At 36.4% G+C, this 25,986-nt stretch overlaps 1 protein-coding gene and 1 non-coding gene across 2 annotated transcripts; both read left to right on the forward strand.

Annotated features, from left to right (window-relative positions):
- Nucleotides 1–308: 308 nt before the first annotated feature.
- Nucleotides 309–24,293, forward strand: LOC125655474 (glutamate receptor ionotropic, kainate glr-3-like). Its single transcript, XM_048885786.2, is given in 8 exon segments — nucleotides 309–538; nucleotides 9,880–9,909; nucleotides 10,734–10,916; nucleotides 14,879–15,036; nucleotides 16,863–17,047; nucleotides 19,753–19,844; nucleotides 19,846–20,457; nucleotides 22,274–24,293. Coding segments are annotated over 8 exon segments (1,404 nt in total). The 5' UTR covers nucleotides 309–487; the 3' UTR covers nucleotides 22,367–24,293.
- Trnas-aga (transfer RNA serine (anticodon AGA)) lies at nucleotides 8,936–9,008 on the forward strand. Its single transcript has one exon. It is a non-coding gene; the product is annotated as a tRNA-Ser (tRNA).
- Nucleotides 24,294–25,986: the final 1,693 nt, after the last annotated feature.

Here is a 25,986-nt window from a genome sequence, read left to right on the forward strand (position 1 = left end):
GAGAGAGAGAGAGAGAGATAATAATTACTTTTTGCAATGATCAGTAAAACTATAGGCAAAAAATAAAAAAAGATACACGAAGGCGTTTACTAAACACCTTCGTGTATCTTTTTTATTTTTTACCTCTATATATATATATATCATACTTGATACATTGTATGTATGTATGCATGTTTTATTTAAATTTTTTGATACTTATATTTAGAGCCATTAAGACTTTCATGAAAATATTTCGTGAGAAATCAACAACTTAAGTCTACGTTAATATGCGCGCAGGTGCGCAGATCTGCCTTTGAGTCGTACTGTAGTATAAAAACAGCGTTCTATCTCAGCTACAGAAGCTTGTTCAATGTCTTCTGCTCAGTTGACGTCGACTGATTTGAAATCACGTCTCTGTATGACCTAGAACTGGTGGGAGGTGGCGAGACATTTGGTCAATTGGACGGCGACATTCCTTCAACCAGGTCACAATCAGGAACTAGGGAGAATGCGTGCAGTCTGTGTTTGTTTATGTCTGGACATAGTGATATTTACATGGGTAAGTAATGAACATGTTGACTTGTACATATCGGTAAACTTCACGGAAGAGTGTAATCAGTGTACTTGACTATCATTTAAACGTCTTGATTATTAATGTTGTTCTATATGCGTTATTGCACGAGAGCGGTCAACTGAAGAAATCGTTATTAATAATATGACCTCTTGACCGATCGCATTATATAGTGGTCGTATGTAGAAAACATCTCGTGTTTGTAGGCATGTCGATACAATAGCATTAAATTGATAAAAACGGCGTTATATAATCTCCCATCTTGTAAATGGTATAAATGTATTTCAAGATTCATTGGCACGTGTATATGTTTTAATTTTAAATTCACACAATGGGGGAGATTATGCAAGAACATGAAGATATTGAGAGATTGCATTCATATTCTAGATTCAGTTGTCACTTTCTGACATTATTTGCCGCGCAGATGCAAACTTTAAAAAAAAAAAAAAAAAAGACAAACGCGATCAATAATAATTTTGATCAGAAATACACACATAGAGATGAATGAAAAAATTGTAACCTAGTTGTTACCTGAGCCGTGCAATTGTAAAACAACTGTGTTCCATGTACACTGAGACACGTCTCAAATATCACAGGTCCAAACACGGACATCCATCACTAGTGACTGGACCTGTTTCTAATTACTGCATGTTTACGGTAGCTCTTTCTTCACTATCAGTTAGGCGGGGTCCATTCTGCTTGGAAACAATTGGTTTTAAGATTAGATCACCTATAAAGATCATTTATGTTTGTCTCTCAATCTTATATTTATTTTCCCCCCTTAAAGTTACAGTTAGAATTCAACTGATACGCGACGAAAAGAATTCTTACAAAATTCCGGAGTTAGTGATAATGATACTGATAAAAATATTAAAAATGGCGCGAGTTTTAGTATGTGAAGTCGGTAGGGTGAAGGTAAACAAACAACATTTTAATTAATTAATCAATTATAGCTCTGAATAGTTAACTACTGATACATCTTAATACACCATATTGTTCATATTGAAAAATTGGAATGCTTTCATGAAATAATCTTTCTGACAAACCATATACATTTGATGACCCAGATATTTTGCTTTTAGAAAATGAATTATTGTCGTAGGAAATGAATCGTTTAATCTTTGCTGAAGTCCATAAATTTATTCATGACTCGCGTAGTTTTTGATTAATTTTAGGTAACTAATTAATGTCTATGACACTAAGTACATGTTTATTTCCAATTGCCATATTTTATTTTTTGTATTGATATTGTTTTATATTACATGTACAACTGTATCAATTATTTACTGTTTCCAAAAAATCCATGTAGAAATCTTATGAATTGTGTTCTATTAAGCAGAAGTACATTATAAATTCTGTACATGTAGATTTGTAGTATATGTTTTTGAAAAAAATCAATGATTTGGCATATGTAACTATACAATATTGTTCCTAACAATTGATATTGGAGCTAGGAGTTTTTGACACTTTTATTGTGATAAACTGGTCACTTTAACCCACCCTTACCAATTCAATATTCTCTCCAATCCATTATCCTCTCCAATTATTCTCTACGGTCTAAAATTCTCTACAATTCAATGTCAAATCCGGTCCAACATCTTCTCTAATCCAATAGCGGCATCTTCTCCCATTATCAGCTTTTTTCATCACTCCGGCGCAGTTGCTCTGTAACAAGTTATGCAACACAAAGGCCGATTCTGATTGATAGTGTTTGATTTTGTCAATTTTGGAATTTTTCCTGTTATATTTCATTTTGACAGATCATCGAGGTCGCTTGTGTCAATTGCATGTAAATGTATATTTCACAAACAAACCCGTAAACAAAGACAAAAATACTGCAAATGTATAATTGGAGGACTACTATTTCAAACTCTCGTCTCTTGAAAATTTAAAAGATGCATTGGGTGTGGAACCTATATTTTGCCACTCCAATATTCTCTCTATTCTAATTTTACAGCCTTGTATGGCTAGAGAGAATTCTCAAGAACAAATGAGATAACTATCAAGAACAAATTAGATAAAGAATTAGATTTACGTGCACCCCCCCCCCGCCCCGCAGTAATGGGACGGGAACGCTCCCTATCTAATTTTTGTTCTACAATTGTTTGCTGGAACTTATCAATACTGGATAATAAATTTGAAGTTGTTAAAATGGAATTAAACATTCGTCACGTGATATCCATATGATATTCATCAACATCCTTTTCCCATGGAATTTTGTGTATCCCCATTTTTTGTAGAAGATCTGGAGTAATCGGTCGGTCATTGCAAAATTCATAACTCGTCTTAAGAGTGGTCGTAGATAATAATTATTGTTGTGAAACAAGACAGAAAAAGAAGTGAAAATGCAGCCTGACAAACAAATGGGACATTCGGCTCATCTGGACCCTACTTGTCCCGAGGGTAACTGCCTCTCCCTGGCAGGGAATTATCTCGATTGATGAATTATCGATGGGCGTTACTCAGGCATCAGAGTGTGATTAACATGTGCAGTGGCCTTTAAAATTCGAATAGTTAATATCCTGGTCATGTAATTATAATGTCTGTGTGACGGATTTACTGTTTACATATCCCCGCCCTGAAATGTAGGGGTACTACGATAACTGGTCACCGTGTGGAAGGGATTGGGCTACCATCTCTCTACTATCGCAAAAAGTCCATCGATCAAACTTTTCATAAGACATATAGATATTTCAAACATAGTACACCCTAAATTTTGACATGGTTAATTTAATTTTTGCAAAAGTTAAAAACTTGCCTGTTTAATTTAAGTATTGACAGCTGATTGTTTAAAAAATGCCGCTTTGACAAATGAAAATCAGCTGCATCATCTCAGCTTCACAAACAGAACTGAATCTCCTATTTGAGATTAAAAACCGGGAATGTTTTAGTCATAGCAAGGCGTTTTACTATCTATTCATAAAAGATATTTCTTTAACTGTTGGATTGGATCTTGTTTAACTTAAGAAATATCTCTTTAACGAAGAGCGATTTAAGCATAACGATATATCTTAAAGCTAGAGAGATATCTCTTAACATTTAGAGTTGTATCTTTAACATAAAGAGATACCGCTTTATTGGTGTAAAAAGATATCTTTCAAAGTTAAAAGATTTTTAGAAAGAGATGTCTTTCTAACTTCGACAGAATCTAAAGTTTAAGATTTTACTACAATGATTTTCCCATGCACGACCATCGCCAATTATGTCACGAAATAAGCTAATGCAAAAATGGCGGAAAAGTTTGAGGAGGTCGTTGTGACATCAACCAGTTGATAATTACTTCACGATTATGATTCCCTTAATTTTTTAGGAACTGATAGGAAATAGAATATCCATATTGTTACCCACCATATTCCTTGATAAATAGGGAAAATAAGCATTTATTCAAAAATGAATAAATAGTCTCTTTTAAAGTGAAAGATATTATATCTCTCCAAGTAAAAGATATCTCTCTAAGTGAAAGGGTCACAGTTTAAACAAGAACGAGACAGTTTTACTTAGAATGGTTATCTTAGGGATCATTTTCACTTGTAACTCTCCTGAATTTGTTAGCATCAAAGAAATAAACTTTCATTTATGCGTCCTTTGGAATTAATTAGGCTATTAGGAGGTATGTCAATGATGCGTGGGCCTCGTTCATAGCTGTCTGGAAGCAACACCTTATTTATCTTTGTATGTGTCATTATATACCAGTTAATTAAAAGATTTATTGATAACTAAAATGGAAAAGAAACATTCATTTACAAATATTTAGAATATTATCATATATTAAATCATGCTTAATATTCATCATCATTGGATTGTGAATTAAGTTTTACAATTTTTAGACATACATGTCAGTTGGAAAGATTTCTTACTGATAAAGCAATGATATACAATTAATGACAGCTATTGCAATAAAGCTGGTTTTTGTTCCATCAAAATGTGTCCAAAAGACACTACCAAAAAATTATAAAAATAAAAAACATTTCCCGAAATTTTATCGTTTGCATCGTTGATATTTAAAAGTGCCGTACATGTACAGTTTCTCCCGCCGTAAACATTTTTATTGGCGAAATCATAAATTGTTTTCAATTATTCAAATTATCCATTCAACCACAATTAATTCTCGCCAATTGAAAATGTTTTCAAATTAGCTTTTAGAAGGAACTGTTTTTGGCATTTTGGATATTCCACAAATCCGATTGGTTTGTTAATACATCTGCGGGTCAGGGTGAAAAGAAGACAATATGAAGAAAGAGGTCTCTTCTGAATAATTCTTTTCATCAGTTGGATTTGCGGGTCAAGTAAAGGATAGTCGGACACGCAAACCCCTTCACTGCGATAGTGGTCATGAGTTTTCATAAATCTCGACTAAACATGGGTCCATCACGTGTAGGAAGAACAGGCCCGTGACAATTTAAGGTTTCACAAAAATGCGTTCAATTACATCACATCTCATTTGCTCCATTGATACATAGAGTTAATTACATATATTAATTTCACGGAGTCTTAGAGAAGTGTATCTGTTAGCACAGATTTGTCTTTTATCGTTTTGTCCTTCATCTTTAATACCCGACTTTTTGTTCGAAGTATAGTTAAGTTTTTGTGCTTTCTTATCTTTATCAACAGAATTCTGCGTGTTTGGTGCCAGATCTTCGTGTAACAGTTTTAATTTTAGCTCACCTGAGCCACAGAGTGAAATAAGCTGTCAGGTCTGCCTGTCTATCGTCATTGTTATCACATATCTGTTCCTTAAAACCTCGAGACCAATTTTAACCAAAGTTGGCATAATGAACGAATAACGTTAAAATAGGTTGGAGTATCTAAACTTGAAAATCTCATATTGTAATGTCGAAGGCTTCAACTTGTTTCATCTTATAATCTCCGGCGCCATTGTGGGAACAGAACAGGAATTAAAAATCTTCTCAAAAACGTATGGGTACGATTGATGAAATAAGTACGTAAACATCCTCACGTAATTGAAGTATTCTCAAACCATGAACGATAGGGGTTGAAAGTTTCACGTACGAATGTAGGTACCGTATATTTCCATCTCAAGAACAAGACCTCGGTTTGTCAATGTAGAATTCAAACGATTTCATGTAGTGTAGATTTTAGTTTGTGCATACCATGTTCCATAGGCCCTAAGCAGGGCTTCAATAAGGGTTCAATATCATACATGTTCTACAGACCCTAGACAGGCCTCAATAAGGGTTCAATATCATACATGTTCTACAGGGCCTCAATAAGGGTTCAATATCATACATTTTCTACAGGCCCTAGACAGGGCCCCAATAAGGGTTCAATATCATATATGTTCTACAGGGCCTCAATAAGGGTTCAATATCATACAGGTTTTTGTGTTACAACCCCATTGAGAATTGTTCATTCCTATAGAAACGTCACCAACTTTAGATGAAGTACCTATTTTGACATATAGGTGGCGCTTAAGGTCATAGCAGTGAGGTGTATGTTTTATCATGGTAATGTCTACATTGACACGGAACCTCCATTAAAGGTCCCATGATTTTCACTTCTAATGTCGGGCGCCTTCCGGTTGCGAAGCGAGCACCCAAACTTCTAGGTTATATCGACCGGTGAAATGTCTATTGCATCCCCTACATTATCTGGACGACAATTTGTGGTTCTGACAACCAGAATCTTGATGGTAGTCCCTCATAAACTTTGTTCTAAGTACCGGGTACTACCGGTCAAGGTCCTCATGTTCGACCATCCAATTAAAACTATTCTAGACTAGTCCTAGTTTTGATAGCCGTTCATTAGACGTGTCGTAGACTGACCAGAGTCCTGATAGTCATTAATCTTATCATAGGCTTTCTCTATGCAGCTATAATCATGATTTCCGTCCATCACTAGGTCGGCCACAGTCTTGATGGTCCTGCATCAATTCGGACTGGACTAGCCAGCGCCCATCATAAACGACCCAGAGTTGTCATAGTCGTGATTATCATCCATCACAAACATTCTAAACTGACCGGAGTCATGGTGGTTGTCCTTCACAATTATTCTAGACTAGCCACAACCCTGATGCCGGTTCTTCACAAATGTTTAGCTGGCCCGAGTCCTTATGGTCGTCCATCTGATTACAGACGATCTCGACTGGCCAAGTTCCTGATATTTGTCCATCGTACGCGTGCTAGACCGAATAGTGACTGAAAATTTCGGTTGGTACCGTTGTTTGTACGTTTTATTTGTAGGGTACTTTAAGGAAAGCAGAATGAAACAACCAGGGTGGGTTATGAGTAGTTCCTTGTAAATATTGGAAATACAGCAAGCAATGATTGATTGATTGAATATTCTTTAACGTCCCTCTCGAGAATATTTCACTAATATGGAGACGTCACCATTGCCGGTGAAGGGCTGCAAAATTTAGGCCTATGCTCGGAGCTATTGGCCTTTCAACAGGGAGGGATCTTTATCGTGCCACACCTGCTGTGACACGGGACCTCGGTTTTCCCGGTGTCATCCGAAGGACCGCCCCATTTTGTCGCCTCTTACGACAAGCAAGGGGTACTGAGGACCTGTTCTAACCCGGATCCCCACGGGATCAGCATGCAATGAGATCGAAACTGGTCTTTTTGGGGTATATTGCAATATTTGTTCTCAGCAAAAAGGCATGATGAAATTAGGTTATCCTGGCTGAATTGACACTGTGCAGTAAATTTCCGCCTACTTGAAGTATATAATGTTTGTTTTGCTTCTTCTTCTTTTTACCATTTGTCAATCAATGTTTTTCTTCATACCATGAGTCATTACTGCGCGCTAATATATAGAGTACAAAGAAAGTCTAGGTTTAACAACAACTTTAGGTCAACGCTGTAGGAAAGATGTTGGATACTGAATGAGTGACAGCAATGTATTATATCAAAAGTCATTGTAAATATTTGCATTTTGTGTAGTATATTTGAATTAAAGCTCTCGCAGTCAAACGTTCTTCACAAAGCACTCTATAATTTTGTAAATAAAAAGGAAATAACGGTAAATGCTGTAGGATTCTTTTAAACTATGGGTCTTTGGCCATAAATTATGAAGAAATAACAACTTTTGTTTAACATCTCTTGTGACCTATTTTCTGTGAACAAGTTCTGTATCCATTCTTCACTCAGTGACCTCTTTTTTTCTGAAAAAAAAAATATAATGAGAAAACGCAGCTGTGATTTCGATTTCAGGGGATGGAAAATGGTGGCATTAATTCACGAGATATAGCAGACCCCACCTAAAATTCCTGTGTAAACGAAGCAAGTAACAAATATGTTGTTTCTATAGAAACGTCTTCGTTTTAATTCGATTGAAATTTTTAGCAAGTATCTTAGACGCGGAATTAAATGAAATACAGTATTATTTTACTAGTTATCATCGTGCAGTTGTATCCTTTACACTAATTTATACATTTCCTTGATTTGATAAATGAAATGTTAGATTGATAAGAATTTCGGATTCTCAAGAGCTTCTCGGACGAGATGGGCATAGTGCCCCTTCAGATTAATTATCTAGCTAGCTTAATTGTAATCAAATTTAATTATCAACTTTATGATCATATAATCAGTGTTACATCTCATTACTTTTTAATTTTATCACCGTTTGCTTTGTTATGTTTAAAGTGAAAATAATAAAAAGTCATCGTCAAATCAGATATTTGTCACTCAACTTGTATACATGTATTTTCTAAATGTGATGATTTATCAAATATGACATATTGTAATATGATAACATGATCATATCGTCCGGAAGGTATGTTACTACTACTATAGTGGGAGGGTATGTTGATGTTGCCAGTATGTATTGCTAAAACATGTTGCCAGTATGTAATGGTAAAACCTGTTGCCAGTACTCATTGGGAGGGTATTTTGTCACTATCAGATACCTAATGTAGCCATTTGTGTTTCTATATTATTCTAAGGGCGATTGTTAGCAGTAAACTTTTGAACTCTAGTTTTCAGCAAGCGTTGATGAGAACTAAGGGCAGCTTGTCAGGGGAACCACCCACTGTTTAGCCATGTGGTTTACGCTTCTTTTTGTTTAGTTTGTAATATAATAAAAACAGAGAGTTAACGGACGACCTTTTTAACACTTAACGTATTGCTGTAAATGCGAAATAATCAGTCAATGACCCGTGCAATGGTCAAAATTTTAATTTTGTTAAGATGATGGCCTCAGCCAGAAATAAGTTTGATGTGAAAAACTTCCAGTTTGGCACTTCTATCTTGCAAACCCAAGCGGCCAAGAACCCCTGTTAAAAAAGTCTGTACTTGATTACTAAGTATTCAACAACATCGAGAATGAACATTTTTTGTTTATGGAGGCATAACACACTTTAGAAAAATTTAATGTATGAAACATATTCGATACATGTGTAGCGGTCAGCCGGATTCGATCGCCGGTGGCCAGATAGCTCAGTTGGTAGAGCACCTGACTAGAGATTCAGGGGGCCCGGGTTCGAATCCCGGTCTGGTCCGCTGCATTTCCTCTTTCTGTTACACATTGTAATAATCTTATGGCTGTGAACATTTAAAAATTTACCTAATTATCAAATATATGCAGAATTATTGTGAATTCATCCAAAGAACCAAGATGTGTTTATGAAACGTATGGCAGCAAAGTAATTCTCGTACCCAAAGAAATGTCTTGTCTTACGGAAGATGTATTTTGAAATATGAAAGTCCTATCACTAAGTATTCAAAAGTTATGTAAAGTCTTACAAAAGTATGTCAAACTCCAAAATCAGGGTCAGGATGTCAAATATTTTGGTAACGTGAGAAAGGTATTATCGCAAGCAATGCATATGTGAAAATGAAAGCCCTAGCACTAACCGTTCAAAAGTCATGACCAAGGTTAAAGGTTATCAAAAGAAGGTCAAACTCCAAGGCGAAAGTCACAAGATCAAACATTTTGCTACTTAAATAAAGGTCCTCTCACACGGAATACACATATCAAATATGAAAACTCTATCACCAACCATTCAACAGGTATAGCCAAGGTTAATGTTTTTCAATAGTATGTCAAAATCCAAGACCAAGGTCACAGGGTCTAAAATTTTGGTGCCAAAAATGCCAAAAGAGAAAGTTCTTGACACAAGGAATACACATATGAACTGAAAATATGAAAGCCCTATCATCATCCATTCAAAAGTTACGGCTAAGGTTTAAGTTTTTGCGGACGGACAGACCAAAACTAATGCCCCGGAGTCTCCGATTACGGGGGCATAAAAAAAAAAGGATTTGAACCCAGTTAGACAAGGACTATATGACTGATATTTATTTATACATTTGTGGAATACTGTAACGATGTGTTATTTGTCTTTAACGTTTTCATTGTCTCTCTTGCAGGGGAGTGAGCTAAAGGTCACCTCAATACTGGTAAGTGAGTACGACTAACAGCAATGCTATGTTTTGTTCATATAGCTCAACCAGATCTAGGCGATGTTACAGAGAGCTGTAATAGTGATTTACGTGACTTAGATTGAAAGGGGATGCCAGGCAAAGATATCACGCGAAATTCTTATTTAGCTGGAAGTTAACAGCAGTCTAAATCCTTATTAAACTATACCAGGGTCGATATATCGAACTGTGTTATAAACTTATAGACTTGTGTGACTGAATGGTTTAGATTTCGCACTTGCCCTGAAGTCCGAGACAAACATTATTGTAAAGTATTGATATCGTTCGTGTAATGTATTATAGGAATGTGCGGTTATTTTTGTGGCGGCTCAGTTTTCGTAGATTTCACGATAAACAATGGACTCACGATTGAGAGAGAGAGAGAGAGAGAGAGAGAGAGAGAGAGAGAGAGAGAGAGTATCCATGACAATTGCTTTTCCGCAAATATTTCGGAGAACTCCTTACGATTTTTAGATTGGGAATGAATATATACGTAGATATGGATAACCATTTGTTAGATATTCTCTACTCAGGTGAAATTTGTCGTTGTCAACCCTTTCTACTTGTTGCTATAGACAATTTTGCCAGAGGTCTCACCATTTCATATCGTAGACGATCTAATTTAGTCAGATACACTTTGACGTCAATAAGAGTAATTAAAGATCAACCAATTTAGGATAACAGAGTACATTTTAACACTTCAGAAGTTTAATGTTTTTCTGAAATAACGTTCATGTTATAGAGTTAATAACTTGCACGTTCATCGATTATATTTCAATACAGTAAAATATTTTGGATTTCAGAAACCTCCGTTTCTTATGGTCAGCAGGACAACCGGGAAGTATGAGGGGTATATTGTAGACGTACTGAACGCATTATCGAAATCCGACAACTTCACTTACTCCATTCAGCCGGAAAAAAATGGCATCTACGGGGTCAAAGACAAGGGAAAGTGGAATGGCATGATGGGACTGTTAGTTGATAAGGTGGGAATGTGTATGGTATAAAAATAATAATGTCAAATGCTTCAAAAAATCACATGTACATGTATACTTATTTCTGTGTCTTTACTGTGTAATGTATAAAGATTTATGAAGGTTTAAATTTTAAATTTCGCTTTGTTCACGGGCTTTTATATATATATATATATATATATATATTTATATATATATATCGTATGAGTTGTTAAACCATCACAATAACCCATGGCAACACATGCAAAAATCATGAAATAACAATTTTCTCAAATATTGTTGCATGGTTGAATGTATGAACTTTCGAAAATATATCGGTATTCAGACGCCTGCGCACAGAAGGTAAACATCGCAATCCATTTAGAGAAAGAGTGTACGGTGTCATCTTTGCAAGCCAAGTGTCCGATTGCTTACTCTTATTTAAAACTCGGGCGTGAACTAAAATTTACCTGGGGTGTGGGGTAAGACCGTTGGATAAACAAGAGCTACGTGAAACGCACGAAAGACTAGCGAAGATACTGCTTGATGAATGTCAATGCTCAACTTTTAAATGACAAAAATATCACCCTAGAAGAAATGTTGCGCTTCCTGTACACTCGAGAAGAAAATCACTGTTTTTCTACTTGGGCACTCGGGGGGGGGGGGGGGGGGGGGGTCCCGGTTCCAAGACGGCAGATTATATAATTTTGACATGCGGTCCACATTCAGATGTGTGTTGTTTGATATATCTTCTGTAGTATTTTAGTAGATTCACGTTGGGTGAAAAATTAGATATTTGAATGTAGAATATCATTCACATAACCTCCCCTACTTGAAATTGAGGGTAGTACATTGTATTTGGTTCTGCCCGTCCGTTTGTTCGTCCGTCAATCTTTCTGTACCACATTAGTTTCTAGATGATATTCCAATTATCAATTGAGCTTAGGCTATACAATGTGAAGAGTCTCTAATTTGCAATGCCCATTATTGAGGTAACGAAAATCAAAGTCGCCAGGGTACGGTGGTAAGAAATGGTTTCCGTATAATGCCTCTCATTCTAGTTAAGTTTTAGCAAAGAAACTTCACATAATGATACTCTATCACTAAAATTGATGACCCCTGTTGTTTTGCGTTTTAGTTTTTTGTTTCATACCAAAACTCCATGTTATCAGAACAAATAATAAGAAACGCTTTTCATGCAAGGTGAAGATAACGAACAGTGATCAATCTCATAACTCCTATAAGCAATACAAAATAGATAGTTGGGCAAACACGGACCCCTGGACACACCAGAGGTGGGATCAGGTGCCTAGGAGGAGTAAGCATCCCCTGTTGACCGGTCACACCCGCCGTGAGCCCTATATCCTGATCAGGTAAACGGAGTTATCCGCAGTCAAAATCAGTGTGCCAAGAACGGTCTAACAATCGGTATGAAACACGTCAGACAGCATTTGACCCAATGCGAGGTTGTACTGACGAAGTAGATCGTTATAACGACCATAGAATTTGCGAAATGCTGACTTCAATCGAGACTGTTGAAATCCCTGTACCATCAACTTGTTTGTCAGTAGCTTACCTCGATTTAAAAACTGACTATACGCAGAACAAGCTCTTGCATATCGAATCAGTTGAGATATATAAACACCATATGCAGGTGATAATGGAATATTGCTACATAAATATGGGAAGTTTACGATGGAGAAGCTGAAATCATCCCGTTCATACGATTTATAGAATTTTACTATTTGAGTATTAGCAATGAAGTTTTACCTCAGTCGGAGTATTCATGAGGTTCGATCCCAGACCTAGGCATACTGCAGTAGTTGAAATGGGAAGTGGCTGTTACTCGGCACTAAAAGTGAGAGTTGCAGGTCTTTTGAATGATACCTTAAAAACTGATGAAGAACTGGTTAACATATGTATATCTCTAAAGGACATGATAACAGTCCCCAAAGGAACTCAAAATTCTAATGCTTTATTGAAACACTAAGTCTTCTTTTTATTGTCATTATCATGTTAATGTTACATATATTATGTAAAGTCTTTCATCAGTATAGGCACTTTGGGGGGAGGGGGGTGTTAAATTTTAAGAACAGGATTTTTTCTACATTTCATAGCCCTGGGTCTAGAGATGCTTTTAGATACCGGTAATACTAAGGTGACCGATAAGGCGAAGATTAATAGGATCACACTAAATAATGTATATAAGTTGTGTTTATTTAATTTTCATGCTCCCGTGACTAAAGTTGGGGGGGGGGGGGCATATTGGGTTGGGTTTTTTTTGTCCTGTCTGTCTGAAACGTGAATCTTGCTCATAGCTTTTGAATGGTGAATGATAGGGCTCTCATATTCCATATTTGTGTTCCTCGTGACAATAAATTTCTTTTGGTATTAAAGTTTTTTACTTTGTGACCTTGACCTTTTAGTTTGACATACTGTTAAGAAAAGCTAACCTAGGCAGTATCTCCTGAACTATTCAAAGTAGGTCTTTCATACTGTTATGGCAACAATTTCATATGATGTCGTGATGTTTGACCATGTAACCTTGACCTCGGAGTTTGACCCAAATTTTAAAACTTTAACCGATACTTTAACCTTAGCTTGCTCATAACATTTGAGTGGTGAGTGATGTATCTTTGGTATTTCATGCAGGCATTCCTTATGACAAGACCTTTCTTTTGTTACCAAAATTTTTAACCTTGTAATTTGACCTTGGATTTTGACCTGCTTTTAAGAAAAGTTAACTAGGCAATATCCTCGAGCTCTGAGCTGTTTAAGGTAGGCCTTTCGTATTTTGTATATAGACTCCTTACATTTCGTATCCTGATTTTTTTTTATCTTGTTACCTTGTATCGTGGATATATCGTGACTCTATGGGGCTAGCTTTGGACCACAATATGGGGTCAATTTTTTTCATGGGAATGAAGATAGCAAAAAATCTTTTAAAATCACGGTAGCTGATCAACAGCAGGGCCAAGGTTACACATGTGGGCGATGTGGTCCATATGCCTCTTGTTTAACTCTTCTGAAGAACAGGGGGACCAGGTAGACTCGGGTAAAATGTCACACCGAATTCAATGAGAAATATTTGCTTCTCTGTTGAACATACCCTTGTTAATCCATTTTTGATTGGGTTAAACTAAACTAAGGTGTCAACTGTTAACAATATCATTTATAACATTGCATTCAAGTGCTAAAAGGGTGTTGATAAGATAGATCACAGAAATATGAACTGTTATGATTTTCAAACATATCATGTAATCGTCATCTTGATTATTAGGGTATATCGTTATGTAGAAACACACAGGAAACTGTGAGAAAGTGCTCGACAACAGATTGGTTCAATGCATGAACGTCACTACAAACACACCACTATCATTGCTATTCATTCACAAATTTGGTTAGTCACTGTTTCAATGTTAAAATTAATTATCTTCTGGTTATGGAATCATTGCCTTAATCTCCAATGACTCGGAGGTATATAATGAAGGTCTTTATCTCGGTTTTACCCCCAATTTATAAATATATATATACTGCGGAAGTTCAGATGAGGGTCTTTTTTAAAATAGGAATTGACTTTCAACCAAACTGAATCGAATTAAAGAAAATATGCATGTAAAATGAATACAAATGTTATTAAGCATTACAGATTATTTGCGATTATTTAATTGCATTTCCCTGTACATTTCTATAAGCAGTTTTGTGGTATTGTGATGTTCTGTGTACAGTAAAGATGAATTAAAATAATATGTAATTTGTTTGATTTTAGGTTTTAAAAAAGTGAGAAATTAGAATAAAGAATGCAAGGAATTCAAAGATTAAATTGATTAACATCACAGACAGCGGTGTATGTGTGTGTGTGTGTGTGTGTGTGTGTGTGTGTGTGTACACGTGTATGGCTCCTAAATTCACACATACCGGGGGAATACTCATCTTTGTGTCCTAGTTTCATCACACACATCATCTCTTTCAACTTATTGTTCCGTTCTTCACAGAAAGCCGATTTGGCAGCTGCCGATCTGACTGTGAGCGACAAGCGGAGACAGGATGTGGCTTTTACAATCCCCATTTTTCACAGCAGTAAGAGGATTCTGGTCTGGAGACCGCAGGTTCCCCCGCACAACGGGCTCAAAGTCCTGTTCGAACCCTTCAGGTAAATCCGGGGTCATGGAAAATAGAGCACATGTTTGTTAAAATTTTCATTATCTATAAAGGCTAATGACCTCTATGCATGTATTTGCAAAGCTGAGATTCAATTTGAACGATTCTGTTTAAAATGTCAAACTGTGTAATATGTCTTTCCTGTGCACAAAACTATGATATCAAAGTTAAGGGAATACGTTAACGATATTTATTTTCCAAAAGAAATTTAAATAGCGTGCATTCCCATAAAGTTAATTGGGTAAGAATTACTTAAAGTAACCAAGTGACTACAAAAATTATTAAATAACACAATGAGAAAAACCAGCATTTCAGAAATTAAGCGCAACGGGAAGGCTGTGACATATTTTTAACCTGTAAGTTGTTTCATTTCTTTGATATATCTGGTAGTTTCAAGTTGAGCTGATGAATGTAATACGCAGTTGATCTTTCAGCTGGACATATAGACCTTCATATATGTGTACATTCATGATGGAAGGAAGCATGAATAGCAATATGTACTTTCATAAACAAATATTATCATTTTAAATAGTATATGAAACTGAATTGAATCAATGGTTAAAAATTTATATAGAATTACATTGTATTAAAAGTTTAGTAATTTGTAAATACCATTATTGTGCTTAAAATTAATTTGGAATTTACAACCTTTGTGTGCGACAAATCATCTTCATATGAAAATGAAGGGCTGATACTCTTTTGAAGTGGGCGATAATAGGAAAAAAAAATCTCTTCAAGGACCACTCTGCCAGAAATGACAAAACTGACATGAAAACATCTCATATAATCTGTTTCACATAATCACGTCCGTTCAAATGGTGACTCCTGGAGTCCGCATTCGGCTACAGGAGGTTCAAAGATTTACATTAAAGTATGTCGGAAATTATCTTTCAAAATTTTCTCGTTAAGAAAAAGGCAGCACTTTGTCAAATAAGGTCAAGGTGAAAGTGAACGACCTCATAATGAAGTTTCCATGGAAGATAACGAATAGTCCAAGCCACACTGAACTGTTACATCAAGAGGCTAGAGACAAACACTGCGCGTTTTCTTGTAGTGTTCCTTGGGTTGATACGGGGATTTTTATGAGGTGGGGGGGGGGGGTGTATTGGAAGCAAGTTATTATTGCTAATCCATTACGTCAAAAGAATCCTATAGAATATGAAAGGGCATGGAAAATATTCCCACCATCTTTTTTCCAATTAAATTTTCGAAAGGAAGGCATCCATTATGAAGTCGCATCCTTTATCTTTTAGATATACAAAAAAATAATAACCGTTACGTATGTATGTATGTAAGTCATGGCAAAATGTTTTAGTAGTCTTGAATCTGGATTCGCGTGTCATAGAACCCGGATTCGGTTTCAAAAATCTCTATCAACCAAACATGTCAGGTTAAAATTTCTCGTTTTGTTTTGTTAATAATAATCCAACATGGCATGGTAATGGAAAATAAAAGTAAATATGTACATTTTTGCTTAGATATACACGTATTTCACTTCATGTAGAAAAATAAGTCTGGTATTCCCATAGATGTGTAAAGAAAAGATGTCAAATATTATATGTCCGAGCATCTAGAAAATCGTTGTGTAAATTGTTTAAAATTTAGATTTTGTTTGGATATGATTTTCTCGAATTAGAAAACTAATGTTTATTTGTTTATCGAATGAAAATACCAGTGAAACATTTACATGTAAAACGTATGATATCGAAACGTTGCAGATAGTTGGAAACCGGACTAGAATACTAGTATGCTAAAGAAACCAAGACAGTCTGACCTAGATGGAACCTTTAAGAATTTTTGAATGGTTATGTATTGTAGTGCGGACGTGTGGGTGATGCTGATGGTGGTGTGTATGATAGTAGGGATACTTCTGGCCGTCATTAACAAATACAGTCCTTCTGAGTGGAGCAAGATATCAGACGCCGAGGATAAAACCAACAGCAAAGACAGCTTTAATGTCAACAATGCGTTGTTCTTTGTTCACAGCACTGTCTGCTGGCAAGGTAGGTCCATTTTTCTTGTTTGTAGGCTGTATGCTGAGAAGGAAAGTGTATTATTTGTTAACACCACTGTGTGATGACTAAGAAATTCCTGTTCTTCGTTCACATCACAGTGTGATGACAAGGAAGGTCCATGTTCACATCACTGTGTGACGACAAGGAAGGTTCATGTTCACATCACAGTGTGACGACAAGGAAGGTGCATGTTGACATCACTGTGTGATGACAAGGAAGGTTCATGTTCACAGCACTGTTTGATGACAAGGAAGGTGCATGTTGACATCACTGTGTGATGACAAGGAAGGTGCATGTTCACATCACAGTGTGAGGACAAGGAAGGTCCATGTTCACATCACAGTGTGAGGACAAGGAAGGTGCATGTTCACAGCACTGTGTGAGGACAATGAAGGGCCTTGTTCACATCATAGTGTGAGGACAAGGAAGGTCCATGTTCACATCACTGTGTGAGGACAAGAAAGGTGCATGTTCACAGCACTGTGTGAGGACAAGGAAGGTCCATGTTCACAGCACAGTGTGAGGACATGGAAGGTGCATGCTCTTTGTTCACAACTCTGTGTGATGACAAGGAAGGTGTGTGCTCTTTGTTCACAGCACTGTGTGATGACAAGGAAGGTGTGTGCTCTTTGTTCACAGCTTTGTGTGATGACAAGGAAGGTGCATGTTCACAGCACTGTTTGATGACAAGGAAGGTTCATGTTCACAGCACTGTATGATGACAAGGAAGGTGTGTGTTCACAGTTCTATGTAATGACAAGGAAAGTGCATGTTCACAGCTTTGGGTGATAACATAGAAGGTGCGTGCTCTTTGTTAATTAATCCCTCCACCACAAAATATAGTCCCTGCAAAACCTTTTCAAAATTTGAATTGACACCATTTTTTTTTCAACTGGATAGGGTTCATTAATAGATGTATAACATGTTTGCACCAATGGGATCATTATTGAACCAGTAAATACTTTGTTGTAGCATCCTGTGCAGTTGTGCTCAAAAGCTCATGAGCTAATTTCCTTAAGTCACATGTACATTTGAGTCCTAGAATCAACAAACTTTTGTCAACTGGTACATCTGCAGAGAAATATAAATTGCAGCATAAAATCAGGTCATGAAGATTGAATAATGACCAGATATTTTAAAAGAGAGATAAAAGGGAGATAATCCCTACAAGTGTAAGAGCAATGCAGTACCCGTGTTCAAAAATGGTTAATCAAGCAATACACAGTTTTTCATAAAATAAAGCTACATGTGTATATAACTATAACAATTAATAAATACAAGCACATCGCACAACAGAGCAACTCCATTTGTACTATAAAATTAATTATCTAAGTTGTGGTGTTTTAAAGAGTTCAATAATTCATACCATGTGAAAGAAATGATCTAAATACAGATAATAAAATGAAAATGTGTTTTTGAAATATCATTTCTGTGGTTATTTGAACCATTCAAGAGGTAAATTAACAAGTCAGTTGCTGTACCAAGCTTGACATGCACACTTATTTGTTTATGATAAATGAACATGTGCTGTTGCGGTGCACTTTATTCTATGAGCAATGATATATAGCAAGAAGACCCGATATTATTTTGATGTTATTGGCGAATCATCCTCGGCTGAAACATGCATAAGTTAGTGTCTGGGTAGCGCTACGTTAGTGATTATTTTGATGTTATTGGCGAATTATCCTCGGCTGAAACATGCATAAGTTAGTGTCTGGGTAGCGCTACGTTAGTGATTATTTTGATGTTATTGGCGAATTATCCTCGGCTGAAACATGCATAAGTTAGTTTCTGGGTAGCGTTAGTGATTATTGCACTCACCTCTCACCGGTGGGACCTAAGTTCGATCCTCTGGATGTGTGAGGGTAATGTGGTCGCCCACTCGGACACGCGGGTTTCCTTCGGGTACTCCAGTTTCCTCCCACATCAATGAACCCTTCGCATAAAAATCTGAGCTGACGAGAAGCATTGAAATGGTTTATTAAGCGTTATAAAATAAATAAAGTGTAAACTCAACGTGTGAATGTGATCAAACAGTTCCCAGAAAGGAATTATTTTCCTTTTACTTTATTGTGATTTGAAATTTGAGAGCATTCAAATTGTCAGAATTCAGGAACATGCGGGGTCTTCTTTCCCTGTAACTCTGCCAGGGCTTTGTCCTGGACCATTGAGGTTCTCAAGATGACCCCCCAGAACCCCTGCGTTTTGAGTCATGTATAACTCGTTGTGGCTATATACATTAGTTGTGTTCTTTGTTTAAAGTATTCTGTGCTGGCAAGATTGGTGCTTTGTTCGGACTATTCTGTGCTGGCAAGATTGGTGCTTTGTTCGGACTATTCTGTGCTGGCTAGATAGATGCTTTGTTCGGAGCGCAGTGGCTGACAAAACAATTCAATGTTCTTTGTTCATACCGCAGGGAATTATATATCCTCTTTAATAGTAAATTTGAACCCATACAATATAATTGCATGTGGTTCATGCATGTTGCTCTGTGTCTGATAGGCAAATAAATTGTTATATACTATCATATCATGTTATATTTAAATATTTTGAAAAATTAAATCAACAAAGCTAGATTAGTGTAAAGCTAATCCTAATTTTGATGTTTGGTTGAATATCCGAAATTATCTATTCATTTACAATTTAATCCTATTTTTGTTCTTTAAAAAATAAAACAATTTCTTAATTCATAGGTTTCAAGGACGTTCCGAGGTCTCCAGGCGGTCGCTTTCTAACTTCCATGTGGATGAGCTTCGTGTTATTCATGATAACTGCCTACATCGCCCAATCTAGGCTCGTTCTTAATTACCAGAATTCCAAACAAACCCATCCTTCCATTCAAGACCTTCCATCAAATGGAAATGCAGTCTGAAGTCAGCTATGGAACAAACAGTTGGGATACTTTTCTCCAACATAGTAAAGATCCAGTATTAAACCGGTTGTATTATATTTCAAGATCTGATCCAGAAAATCTGTTTGAAACGAATGAACAAGGCTACCAGAGGGTTAAAGCGTCGGAGGGATCGTTTGCTGCCATAATGGAAGGTCACGTAGCCGAGTATTTCGCTGGGCGAGATTGCAGTGTAATGGCGATCGGGGAGAAAATAGAGCTGACGGAACAAGCTATAGGTTGTAACAATGCTTCTCTGTGTAACAAGCTGTCAAACAGCATCAGTAAACTACGGCTAAAAGACCTCCAACAAAAGTGGTGGCCAAATAAGTGCAACACAGGACCACTCAGCGATTACTTAAACAAACCGGAAGTGACGTTGTTACCCCCTGCGCAACCTTTAAATACTATTGACCTGTCTATTGCATTTATATTACTACTCCTGGGTATCATCGTCGGCGTCATCATGCTGCTGATCGAGGTTTACAGAGCAAACAAAAAATCCAAGGTAAGAATTAAATCTAGTAGTTTCTTAGAATTTATTGAATGGGTTGTATATTCATTGTTTCCGATCATTTTTCAAATTCAAGTTTTACACATGATGATGCAATAAGAAAATTCGATGGTAATGTTTTGCCAAGAAGAATGCACTTGCGGTTTGTTATTAGCAGGAATATTGATGTGAGAATTATTTACACAAGAATTCCTATAGTGGGCCTTGTCACTACAAAAAAAGATAAGGAGATAGCTAGATCGATGAGGGGGATCTTAGCTTTGGCAAAAGTTTGCAGTTTTTCCATCTTTTTTTGTGTGTTGTTTTTATACGCCCGTCTTTAGTACAATGATGTCTGTCCGTCCGTCCGTTCGGGGTTTTCTGTTTCTAATTTCCTTTCTCTATCACATATCAAGCTGAAACTTGCTATGTAGCTTCTTTGTAAATCACTCTAGATCTTCATGCAATTTTGATCCTTTTCGACCTCTCTTGCAGGAGTTTTGTCCCTTTATTTGAAAATTATTGTTATATGGAAGGTACATGATTTGTCTGGCTAACTCCTCCCACAATTTTAAAGTGAGGATCATCTTGTTTTACAGAGTGTTTGTATGGATATTGAAGATGTGCATGTGGCAAGGATTTTTATTTTCTTTAATTTTTGAGAACATTGCAGGTTGTTGAACTTAGTCCGTTTTGAGAAAATATTGCAAAGGGAGTACATGATTTGTTCAGTGAACCCCCCCCCCCCCCCCCCCCCCAGTTTTCACGTGAGAACCCTCTTGTTTTACAGAGTGTTTATATAGGTATTGAAGATGTGCATGTGGCAGGGATTTTGATTTCCTTAAATGTTTGAGAAAATTACAGGTTATTGAACTTAATCAGTTTTGAGGAAGTATTGCATAGAAAGTACATGATTTGTCTTTTATTTTTCCCTCTACAGTTTTCAAGTGAAGATCCTCTTATTTTACAGAATATTTGTATTGGTATGGAAGATGTGCATGTGGCAAGGATTTTGTTTTTCTTTAATTTTAAAGAAAATTACAGATTGTTGAACTTAGTCCCTTTTTAGGAAATATTGCATAGAGAGTACATGATTTGTCTTTTATTTTTCCCTCTGCAGTTTTCAAGTGAAGACCATCTTATTTTACAGAATATTTTAAAGAAAATTACAGGTTATTGAACTTAGTCCTTTTTTAAGGAAATATTCATATGCAAAGAAAGTATGTCAGTCTGATGATGGGTGATACTACCTGAAGCAAAGTTCTATAAATTATGGCTCAAGAAAAACACCCTATGTAAGCATTTTCACGGGCGTATTGTGTACCGTTTGCGGTATTCTTGTTTGGGTTTTTCCCCCTTTTTGATTGATTCGCGAATCGGACACTTGGTTTGCAAAGATGATATTTTATCTTCATGCTAAAAAAGTTTTAAATGACTGAGATAACATCATTGTATCCCGTGTTACTATTTAGGCCCTAGAGCGAGTATGGAGGGGTGTTATATATATGGAGTGAGCACCATAAGTGGATAAGGATCAATGGAGGGCATAATTAAAGGTTAGGTCAAAGATCAAGGTCACATCGAGGTGATGACTTGTACTGATAAACCTGCAGATTTCGTATTTGGTAGAAATCTAAGTGAGGGTATAAAATATACAACTTTGGAGTCAAAGGTCGTGGTATCACTTATTCTTGACAAGATATGACCTTTGTATGACTCTGACAGTTTTACAAGTATGTATTTCTGTAGCTCATAGTTCAATATCTACATCAGACAATCGTTTTTTTTTCAAAGGAGAAATCAAAATTATGTTTAATTTTATCATTTTTAGGAAGAGAGTCCGATGAAATTGAAAGCGTCAAATGGTGATAATGCTGTGACGGATGAAGAAAAGGCGCCAATTGCTGGATCGGGAGAATGTTGAAATCTCTCATCTGACGAGGAAGTCCTGCTGGTTGACTGCAGAAAACATGAATCGAGCTGATGAAGTGTTTAATGTCGTATAATCGTTACAAAATATCTATTTCATGAACTTCAAGAACCGTCGTATGCGATCATAATCATCGTTTGGCGCTTAAATTGAATGACAGGTACTTAATTAATGGAAAAAACATATAGACATTGTTCAAATTTGTTTGTAGTTTTCATTCTGTATTATTGAAAACTTAGGACTACGCTGTGCGTCATTTTTCATCCCTGACGCCTCCATGTGAAGGTTTCTATCTCTGGCGTCAATCTTCTGGACGTAGTACAAAGTCCCAATTCCTATTTACCAGCGGTTTTGTTTTTCTTTGTGTTGCATATATACACACACCCCCATTTTATTTTTAGTACACGTAGTACCCCTACCCCCACCACCCCCCATTTTGTTTTTAGTACACGTAATACCCCCACCCCCCACCCCCCGCGCTGAATGAGATTACAGTCATTGCTCAAATCATTTAAAGACAACGAGTGTACATTAATTTAAAAGATGCTGCGCAGTATCAGACACTTATTTTATTTTCACAAGTTTGATATTTTAGATTAAATACACATACGTTATATATATATATATATATATATATATATATATATATATATATATATATATATATATATATAATCTGTGTGGGCGTATGTTACAATATCGATAGTGTGGTCACGCCTGGTACATTATTCTTTTAATCTTGCCATGGTAATTTTTCCGCCCAGGATTCGGTGATATTTTAAGTCTCGTTGATTACATTATAATTAAAACGATTTGAATGCGTATTTTTCTATAGCAATCCGATAAATGATTGTAGATAGTCCAATTAAAATCTTCAATAGTGGTGAAAACAAAAACAAAATGTGTCCTTTCAAATATTATTGAAGTAGAAAATGCATTCAATTCATTCTAGTATACCCATCACGTCCATAAAAATGGATGTTGCCTTCGCACGTGCCTTCCTTGTCTAAAAATATTGTACATGACAGTATCAATCATGTACAGAGCTGAAAATCATACTTTTCATGCTGAACATTAAGAATGCCTCACGGTTATCTAGGCAGTTGGACTGTCTAGTCTGGCTAAGGTTCCGCCATTGTCAAACTGACATAGGTCTGGACCAATCTTCGCTTCAAAATATTAGTCAAATCATATACATATGATATATCAAAATGTTTGTCTTGTCACAAAGACTGCAAATACACCAACCAAATGGCATAATCTGGACTTACAAACTTCTTATCAACATCAACAGAGGACATTAGATTTCTTAGGAGGCAAGAATTGATTGAAGTTGTGAATTAAATTATTAGTACAAGGAGTCGTTTCTCCGTTCTTTCTCAGTTACTAACACACTTTCACTTATAACACTGAAACGTCCTCCATTGAAGTTTTAGAAAGATTTCTTGTTTGAAAATAATTTTCATGAATAAGATAACTGCATTAGAGTAGAACCGATTATCAGATGTGTTTGTGCTCACGCAGTTTCATGTACATTACACTGCCATGTTGCAAAAGCTTAAAACATACTTGTAAGGTTCCCGCCAGTATGACTATGGGAGGAACCTTAACCTACATTATCCTAGATCGCCAAAAAATTCACCGCGGCATCGGTGGCCATTGCATAAAGACTGTTCATTAAAACCTGCTATACTTCCAGCCCAAGACCTTACGCCCCAGGAACATTTACCGTCTAATAGAACGATCGTGGACATTATATGATATTAAGTGAATTGCTTTGCATCGTTTTCTCTCTATATTGATAAAATCAGTGTTGTGAAGTTATATACTCTGTCAGTTTGTTTTGACTATGTAGTGCATGTCTTGTATATTCTATGTTGTTCATTATAAACGTTAAATGAAATAAAATGAAATGAATCTCTTGGTTTGTTGCGTTTTATTATACCCCCCGCAACAAGTTGTGGGGGGGTATACTGGAATCGGGTTGTCCGTCTGTCTGTCCGTCCGTCCGTCTGTAGACGCAATGGTTTCCGGGCTCTAAAGCATTATCCTTTTCACCTACCGTCACCATATCATACATATGGACTACCCATGGGATGAAGATGTTCCCTATCGATTTTGGGGTCCAAAGGTCAAGCGCACTGGACATTGAAGTAGCAATATGGTTTCCGGACTCTAAAGTGTTATCCTTTCCACCTACAGTCACCATATCATACATATGGACTACCCAGGGGATGAAGATGTTCCCTATCGATTTTGGGGTCAAAAGGTCAAGCGCACTGGACATTGAAGTAGCAATATGGTTTCCGGGCTCTAAAGCGTTATCCTTTCCACCTACAGTCACCATATCATACATATGGACTACCCATGGGATGAAGATGTTCCCTATCGATTTTGGGGTCAAAAGGTCAAAGGTCACACGCACTGGACATCGAAGTAGCAATATGGTTCGGTTTGTCATGCCATTTGTTTTTTACACTCAGAAAAGAGGTAGTTTATACCTATTACCAACACCCTTTGGGAGATTGGGGTAAGTGGGGGGTATTCTTAGTGAGCATTGCTCACAGTACCTCTTGTTTTTAATTTGGTGGTAGTACAATACACCAAAAAAAAGCCGTACATGAAAGTTCAGCCCGTATCATGTCGCATACTGTCCCTTTATTTTTCAATGCAAAATACTTACTATAAAAAAAAGAAAGAATGTTCTTTGTCCTGTGGGAAAGAAAAGTTGATAATTGCATTCACTTCATAATTCTTCCTGACATTGTACAAGGCTAATCACTGTGTATAAATACACTTGACTTAATTTACATCTTGGATAACCATCGCGTATCAAATGCAATTAAAGTTATAAAAATTTAGAAAGTATACGAAATGATATTCACACCGGCATATATTTCTTGGAGCGGGTTTGAAAAGACTCGAGGTATGCCGGTACTTCATCTCGTCCAAATTTCGCAAGTCTACACACAATGTCACAAAACTCACTTTAAATAGAGATTTTTGATGATTTTTATTATCATATTGTGCGATTTTCAGTGCAATACTTTTCCGGTTTTCTTTGAAATCAAATATCATGACACGGGTGACGCATGTGTCTATGGTATTTTTAAAAGTAGGTCAAACACCAAGGTCAAAAAACCAAACACCATTGTGTCACAAGCATTTGCCATAAAGAATCTATAAACAAAATATGATAGCACTACCTAAAATAGTTCTGAATATATTTAATAGATTATGATTTCTCAAAATTAAGTCAAACTCCAAGGTCATGATATGAAATGAAAGACCTTGTCATAAGAAATATATATTCAAGATATGAAAGATCTACCTTAAAGAGTTCAGGACATATTGTAAAGGTCAAGCTTTTATAAAAAGTAGGTCAAACTTCCTGGTCAAGGTCACAAGATCTCACACCATTGCATCACATGAAAGGTCTTTCCGTAAAGAATGTATATATATACAAAATATGAAAGCCCTAACTTACATAGTTCAAGAGAATTTTTTAAATTCCTATTTATATAAGCATATAATACTTTGATCCCCTATTGTGACCCCACCCTACTCTCGGAGGGGGGGGGGGGGGGGGGCACATGATTTTAACAAACAGGAAT

Source organism: Ostrea edulis, chromosome 7 (assembly GCF_947568905.1).
Source record: "Ostrea edulis chromosome 7, xbOstEdul1.1, whole genome shotgun sequence".
Taxonomy (NCBI): Eukaryota; Metazoa; Mollusca; class Bivalvia; order Ostreida; family Ostreidae; genus Ostrea; species Ostrea edulis.